At 64.7% G+C, this 7,592-nt stretch overlaps 1 protein-coding gene across 1 annotated transcript; it reads right to left on the bottom strand.

Moving 5' to 3' along the window:
• Positions 1–416: 416 nt before the first annotated feature.
• Positions 417–5,720, bottom strand: LOC104349153 (uncharacterized). Its single transcript, XM_086475156.1, has 20 exons — positions 5,660–5,720; positions 5,208–5,354; positions 5,005–5,126; positions 4,780–4,888; positions 4,574–4,690; positions 4,325–4,392; positions 4,096–4,233; positions 3,778–3,963; positions 3,566–3,668; positions 3,333–3,474; positions 3,056–3,239; positions 2,828–2,927; positions 2,619–2,737; positions 2,444–2,481; positions 2,123–2,235; positions 1,881–2,029; positions 1,603–1,697; positions 1,234–1,312; positions 857–965; positions 417–490 (listed from the first exon to the last, which is right to left on the bottom strand). The coding sequence occupies exons 1-20, from the start codon at positions 5,718–5,720 to the stop codon at positions 417–419; spliced, it is 2,253 nt and encodes a 750-aa protein (XP_086331282.1).
• Between the last annotated feature and the right edge of the window lie 1,872 nt (positions 5,721–7,592).

The raw sequence follows: 7,592 nt of genomic DNA, 5'->3' as shown, positions 1-7,592 counted from the left end.
CAGGCCCGGGATCACTCCCTGCCTGGAAGGGCGAGAGGCTCTTCTCAGGCACCTTCTCCCCGTGCAGCATGTCCCAGGGGAGGGGTCTGTCCTTGAGACCACACAGAAATCCCCTTCAAGGCCCCTCCACGAAGGACAACTTTCCTTCCAGCCACGCAAGCGTGGGCTGGAAATACCTCTGTGAAGTGCTCTGGCATCGAGACACCTTCTTGGGTCAGGAGTGCTTCTGTTGCCACCACCCTTCCCATCGCTGAAGCCCCACTGGCACTCCACTGGGGGAGCCAGGCAGCAGCAGGAGCTTCAGCCAACAACGCTTCCAGACTGGAGCCAGCCCAGCCGAGTCCCTGAGACACTGGATAACGCCTTGACGGGCGCCAAACCCAAGGAGAGGGTTGGAGAAAGCAGAGTCCAAGCCTTCAGCAACCACTGGGCGATGGGGCGAAGAAATACACAGCCAGGAGGATGAAGTAGACCATCACCAACACCGTGCCTAGGGCAGAAAGAGGAGGTTGGAGGGGGTTACTCCCTGGAGCAAGGAGGGAGGTTGCTTTTAAGACCTTCTGGTGTTGTCTAGACTAGCCCACTGTAGAGGACTTTCGTGGTCCTCTGCAAAAGTCTCCACCAAAAGGGTGAAAAAGGAGCAATTGCCCCTTGGAGCTGCTGTGGGGTGGCAGCTCCAGCACCTCCAAGATGGTCAACCAAGCCCCACCCCCACCCCCCGAATTGTTCAAGCCACCACATGGCGAGAGCTGGAGCAAGCAGGGGGACCCCAGGGCTGTCTCCAGGACCCCCACCCCATCGGCACAGGGAAGGTGGGACACCAAGTCCCCCAGCAGCCTCATGGGCAAGGGGTCACCTTGGAAGTAGTCGCATTTGCCGTCCATGAAGATGTAGTTCATGAGCACCACGCTGAACATGCTGGCGTAGACGTGGAGGTCACTGAAGACAAGCGTGAAGTTGGTTGGCTGTGAGGCAGAGAGGACTGGGTTTATGGCCAACCAGGACTACCCCCCACCCACTTGCACGTCACCCCTTGAACCCCCCACCCCCTCCGCCACACGTCCCTAGGGCTGGGGACAGCATCAGCCAAGGTAGGAGACATCTGACCCCACTTTCCCCTGCACTGAGCAGAGGAGAGGAGCTAACGGGGACAGTTGCCAGGTCTCATGGAGCGCTGAGTGTCCCCCACCCCGCTGCAGGAGGTCACCCAGGGGCTGTCCTGGGGCTACTCACGTAGAAGATGGTGAAGAGCACCAGGATGGGGATCTGGAGCATGCAGACCTGGACGGCAATGCAGTTCCCAATCTCGATGCTGGGGAGGACAAAGGACTTAAGAGCAGCCAAGCACCAGGTCTCCAGCAGCCCTGGGGTCACTCAGCTTGGGGTAAGAACAAACCCATTTCGGGGAGCCAAATAACGGAGCCCAGCCTGGTTCTGGCCTCATTTTTTGGGTGGCTTTAAGTTCTCTTGAGGGCAAACCCCCATGGATCTGACCCACCCACCACCGTTAAGCTGGGCAGCCCATCATCACCATTAAGGCACGGTTATGGGGACCGTGCTGGAGGAGGACACCCCAAAAACCCACCCTTGGAGCCATCTCACCTCAAGCTCAGGTTGTTCTGCAGGGCGAACTGGATGCCGTTGACAATCTCCGGCAGCTCAGGGACCATCGCCAGCACGGTGACGCCGATGAAGTACTACAGGGAAGAGGGGACGTCAGTGCACGTGTATGGGCTGATCCTGAGCACAGGCGAGCCCTGGGCAACCAAGCTCAGGGCTCAAACTGGAGCCAGGGCCAGCTCCCATCCCTGGAGAGCACATCTCGGTCCCCAGGGCCACCCAAAACTGGCTCACCACCCCGCCCCCATCCCCACGCTCACCTGCGAGATGGTGGAGTTGGTGAGGATGGGGCTGATGTGCTCCGTGGCCAGGTCAGCACAGGCTGACATGCAGAGGGTGGAGAGCAAGAGGATGACCAGGGCCCGCCAGCGAGACCAGTGGACCACGGCGCTGTGGTGGTGGCCAGGCACTGGGGGAAGAGCAGAGACGCGGTGGGCCACCCCGGGGTGGTGAGAAGAGCCAGCCCTGCAGCCAGGGCATCGCGTGGTTTGGGGACACTCACTGTGACAGTCGCTGATGTGGATGTCGTAGATGTGGGAGTGAGTTTTCAGGGTGAAGAAGAGGCCGATGAGGTAGGCGGCAGGGAGCAGGAGGGACACTGTGTACACCAGGGGTCTGTGGGACATGGGTGACACGTTCAGTGCCACTGAGGTCCGGCACAGAGACCCCAGGGGGGTCCCTTGCACCGGCTGGGGATGGAAGAGATGAAGGTGGAGGATTGGAGCCTTTCAGGGGGGCTGGGAGGGACGTGGGACCATGACCGAACCCAGGAGGTGCCACCCCAACGTGGGACAACGCTGTCCCCACCCCAGCAGACACTCACTGGACATGACTGTAGTAGAGGGTGCCGTTGTTCCCCATCTGCAGAGAGACGACGCCTGTCAACGGGGATGCAGGGGACAAGGGACAGCCCCGCTGCCACTGCCAAGAGCGGGAGCTGGGAGGGCTTAGAGCGTCCCCAGCTCCGAACCCCAACGGTTGGGGGGGTCCCCACTCACCAGGTCAAAGTGACAGTTGTGGCAGAGGTAGTGGCCCAGCGGGTTCTGGGTGACGTTGTGGCACTCGCCGCACACCAGCTTCCCATACACCTTGGAGAAGAGCGTTGGGGCAAAGACACCTGCGGGGATGGAGGGACGTGGCACGGGCGCCCATGCTGGTGGGACAGTCCCCCCCTCCAGAACATGGGGACACCCCCTCCCCAGCTCACCTCCCACGGAGAGGAAGAGCAGGGCCGAGCTGACGCCTGCCGACCGGCTGTTGAACCGTTGCTCCTGGTGCCGGATGCCCCCGATCACCATGCACAGACCCTGGGGGATGGAGAAAGACACCCCCCCCCAAAAAAAAAAGTCCTCATCAGTGCTTTGCCCACAGCGTCCTCCCAGCTCTCTGCAGAGACCGGGTGCTCTTGGGCCATGAGTGGGCCACCCCATCTCACCGGGACGAAGAGGACGCAGCCCACCAGCGTCCCCGTCAACGCCGACTTGACAATCTCGGCGTAGCAGCGGTTGCCCTCGCGGGAGCCCTTGATGAGGGCCGTGATGTAGAAGGTGAGCTCCGTGATGGAGCCGAACGTGGCGTTCACCACCGCTCCCACCGCGAAGTTGCTCTGGGCCGAGATGCTGGAGGAGGAGGAGGAGGAGGGTGGCAGCAGGGCTGGCAGATGTCCACACCTTGCCACCAAGCGTGTGTGTGTCCCCCCCGTCACCGCTCACCTGGCGATGGCCATCCCGATGTAGTAGGAGAGAGGCATGATGGAGAGCAGGGCCAACGTGAACTTGACGGGGGAACTGGTCAGGTGGTTGTGGCTGTCCACGTAGCCCAGCACCAGCGTCACCAGCACCAGCGGCAGCAGGTCTGGGGTGGCCAGTCAAGGAGAGGACCGAGGTGGGGTGGGATTTGGGGCCAGCCCTCCCACCCCCTTCCCCTCCAGCCCGCAGAAGGATACTGACAGCGAAGACGTTGATGCCATCCACAGCATATTTGTAGTAGTAGGGGTTGACGGCGCGGTAGCAGCATAGGATCACCTCCCCCTCCAGCGGCACCTCCGTCTGCCGATGGACAAGTGGGTGACACTGCTCTGGGCACCCCCCCCCCAACCCCAAAATCCACCCTGGAGCAGGGTGTGAGACCCTCACCTCCCCCCCCAAAGACACCCACCATCCTCAGGCGCCGGATGAGCACCCGCTCCGGGGGCAGCAGCAGGACGCGGGTGGCAGTGCGGGCGCTCAGCTTGGCCACGGGGATGAGGACAACCAGGAGCCACGCGGTGACGCACACCAGCCCGTGGGCCAGTGCCAGCATCGGGTAGCCCAGGCACAGCCACACCACGGTGCCGGCATGCCGCTGCAAGCGGATGGCAGCCTTTAGGGTTTGCCCCCCAAAACACCACCCCACCCCCCTCCAGAGGACAATGGAGGGCTCCTGGCTTGCCCAAGCTCAGGAGAGGGGTGTCACTGCGTCCAGCACGGGGCTCACCCAGTATTTGGCATCCGCCCAGCACCACGGGCGCCAGCGGCGCGGCACAGAGCCGCCGAGCAAGGCTGAGCTCTCCCCGGCGCTGCCGGCCTCCGCGCCGGCCTCGCACGCACCCAGCGCCTGGCGGGATTTGGGGACCTGGGGGAGACAGAAGGTGTCAGGGTGCGGCATGGGACACCCCAACCCCTCGCCCCCGCCGTGGGGGTCCCGATTCAGGGCATGCCATTACCTCCACTTTCTGGATCACTTTGCCAAAGGGCCAGAGGAAATACCCGGCCAGGTCCCAGCAGAGCCGCCCTGCGGGGACACGAGCATCCGCTCTGTTGGGGACACACATGTCCCCTCCAGCTACAGGGTCACCCCACAGAGAAGGGACCCAGGAGACCCCAGCACCCCTTGGTGCTCTGTCAGGCTCAGCCAGGAGACCCACGGCTCACCCAGCCCTTCACATGGGGGGGGTCCCAGATTTGGGACTCACCATAAGGAGCCCCCACAACGGTGACAAACATCACGGCAGCCACAAGGATGTAGAGGAACGAGAGCCACCAGCCAAAGAGCAGCAGGTAGAGGACATTCCCACACGTCACCGTGGGCCCTGCAGGAGAGGAGACACCAGATGGGACCGTTGTCACCTGGGCCATCCCAAATCCATGCTGCCACCATGCTGTCCCTAAGGCCACCCACCTCCAGAGCCCCGAATGACATTGAGGTCAGAGTAGAGCTCCTTGACGATCTCCGAGCGGTCCTCCCAGGGCCGCGCTGTCACGTGGCTCTTCCACTTCTTGAAGCCAAACTGCAGAGATTTGGGTTGGTTTTTTTTTTTTTTGAGGGGGGGTGGAGAAAAAGAAAACACTTTACAGCCATCCAGGAGCACCCCTGGGCGCCCCCACACATGACACAGGCACCCACCTTGTAGTTGTTGGAGAGCTTGTTGGCCTCCACGGCGTTTTCGGCCGTCAGGGTGGTTTTCACCACGCAGCTCTCGCAGACCTCGTCCGAATGCTGCTGGCAGCAGGACAGGGAGGACACGGCTGCGGGCGAGATGGAGGATGACGTCGGGTGTGGGACCCCCTCGGGCACCCTGTATCCCACCCGTCCCATGGCTGACCTACCTGGGGGGACGCGGGGACGGTGCAGGTGGCAGCCCAGGTCACCCAGGTCACCCTGCACGTTGTTGATGGCGGCGCAGTGCCGGTCGCAGAGGGAGCCCCGGCGGGGGCCGTCGCTGTCCCCCCGGGGTTCGGTGGCCTTGGGGACATCTGGGGTGAGGGGACTGGTGTCACACTGGTGCTGTATCCTGCCTGGGCTCAGCACCGCAGGACACCCAGGTGCGGCCACGCCGGAGGGGGGGGGGGGGGGGTGTCACTCTGGTCCCCAAACCCCACAGGGGACACAGAGAGTTCCCAGGGTGGTACCCAGGGGATGCTGGGGAGGGGGGGACCCCACCGGTAATCGGGACTGGGAGAAGGGGAACTCTCCCCTCCCCTCCCCTCCCGGTGTGAGGATGCTCACGAGGAGGAACCCCCCCCCCGGTACCTTCCCACCCCCGCACCCCCCCGCTCACCGGGCGCATCCTGCGTGCAGCAGCGGCGGCGGCAGCAGCCGGGGTCGCTCTCGCTGGCCATGGCGGGGGCGGTAACGGTGCCGGGAGCGGCGAGGGGGTGTCGGTCCACCCCGGCCCGCCGGTATTTAACGGGAGGTGCCGGGCATGCGCGGGGCGCGCCCCCGGGAGCCGCCCCCCTTCGTACCGGGAGGGGCCGGGACCGACCCGCCTCCGTCGGGGGCTGGGGTGGGCGGAGTGCGCGGTGTACCGGGGTGCGCGGTGTACCGGGGTGCGCGGGGCTGGAGGGTACGGAGGCCGGGATGCGCAGAGATCCGGGGTGCGCGGTGTATGGGGGTACACAGGGGCGGGGGTGTACAGGGGTCCGGGGTGCGCGGGGACCGGGGTTGCGCGGGGATGTGGGGTACGCGGTATATCGGGGTGTGCGGGAACTAAGGTGCGTGATGCATGGTGATGCACACGGACCAGGGCACGCGGTGTATCGGGGTGCACAGAGCCGGGGATGCACAGGAATCGGGTTTTTCGGGGTGCATGGTGTATCGGGGTGCACGAGGATGCGGGGTGCCGGGGGCTGGAGCATGCAGGAACCGGGGTGCGTGGTGTATTGGGGTGCACGGGGGTGCAGGGTGCACAGGAGCCAGAGTGTGTGGGGTATCGGGGTGCACGGGGTTGCAGGGCGCACAGGAACCGGGGTGCACGCTCTGTCGGGGTGCATGGGGGTGCGGGGTGCCCGGGGCTGGGGCATGCAGGAACGGGGGGCGTGGTGTATTGGGGTGCAGGATGCAGGGGAACCGGGGTGTGGGGGGTATCGGGGTGCACGGGTGGGCGGGGTGCACAGGAACCGGGGTGCATGCTCTGTCGGGGTGCATGGGGGTGCGGGGTGCCCGGGGCTGGGGCATGCAGGAATGGGTGTGTGTGGTGTATCGGGGTGCATGGGGGTGCAGCGTGCACAGGAGCCAGGGTGCATGCTCTGTCGGGGTGCAAGGGAATATGGGGTGCCTGTGGCTGGGGCATGCAGGAATGTGTGTGCGTGGTGTATTGGGGTGCAGGGTGCACAGGAACCGGGGTGTGTGGGGTATCGGGGTGCACGGGGGGGCAGGGTGCACAGGAACCAGGGTGCACACTCTGTCGGGGTGCATGGGGGTGCGGGGTGCCCAGGGCTGGGGCATGCAGGAACCGGGGTGCGTGGTGTATTGGGGTGCACGGGGGTGCAGGGTGCACAGGAACCAGGGTCTGTGGGGTATTGGGGTGCACGGGGTTGCAGGGTGCACAGGAACCGGGGTGCACGCTCTGTCGGGGTGCATGGGGGTGCGGGGTGCCCCGGGCTGGGGCATGCAGGAACGGGGTGCGTGGTGTATTGGGGTGCAGGGTGCACAGGAACTGGGGTATGTGGGGTATCGGGGTGCACGGGGGGGCAGCGTGCACAGGAGCCAGGGTGCGTGCTCTGTCGGGGTGCATGGGGGTGCCTGCGGCTGGGGCATGCAGGCCTGGGGGTTTTCAGGGATGTGGGGTGCACAGGAACTGGGGTGCATAGGCGATGGAGTGTGCGGTGTATCAGGGTGCACGGAGACGCACGGGGCAGGGCCATGCAGGAACGGGGCTCTGCGGTGTATTGGGGTGCATGGGGACCAGGGGGCGCGGTGTATTGGGGTACACAAGGACCAGGGTGTGTGGTATATCGGTGTGAACAGGGATCGGGGTACGGGGAATTCTGGGGTGTGCAGAGCTCCGGGGTTCACGGTGCATGACAGCGCACGGGGCTCTGCGCTGGAAGCAGGGTGCGCGGGGACCACGGCGCAGAGGGACCGGGGTGCGTGGTTTATCGGGGTGCGTGGTTTATCGGGGTGCACGGGGACTGGGATGCACGGGGACTGGGGCACATGGTATTATCGGGGTGCAGTTTACCAGGGTGTGCAGGGACCTGGGCCCCGTGGGG

This window comes from Leptosomus discolor, chromosome 1 (assembly GCF_034619465.1).
Source record: "Leptosomus discolor isolate bLepDis1 chromosome 1, bLepDis1.hap2, whole genome shotgun sequence".
NCBI classification, from domain to species: domain Eukaryota; kingdom Metazoa; phylum Chordata; class Aves; order Leptosomiformes; family Leptosomidae; genus Leptosomus; species Leptosomus discolor.
Note: the sequence above shows the minus strand (reverse complement) of the source record. Positions and strands in the feature narration are given on the sequence as shown.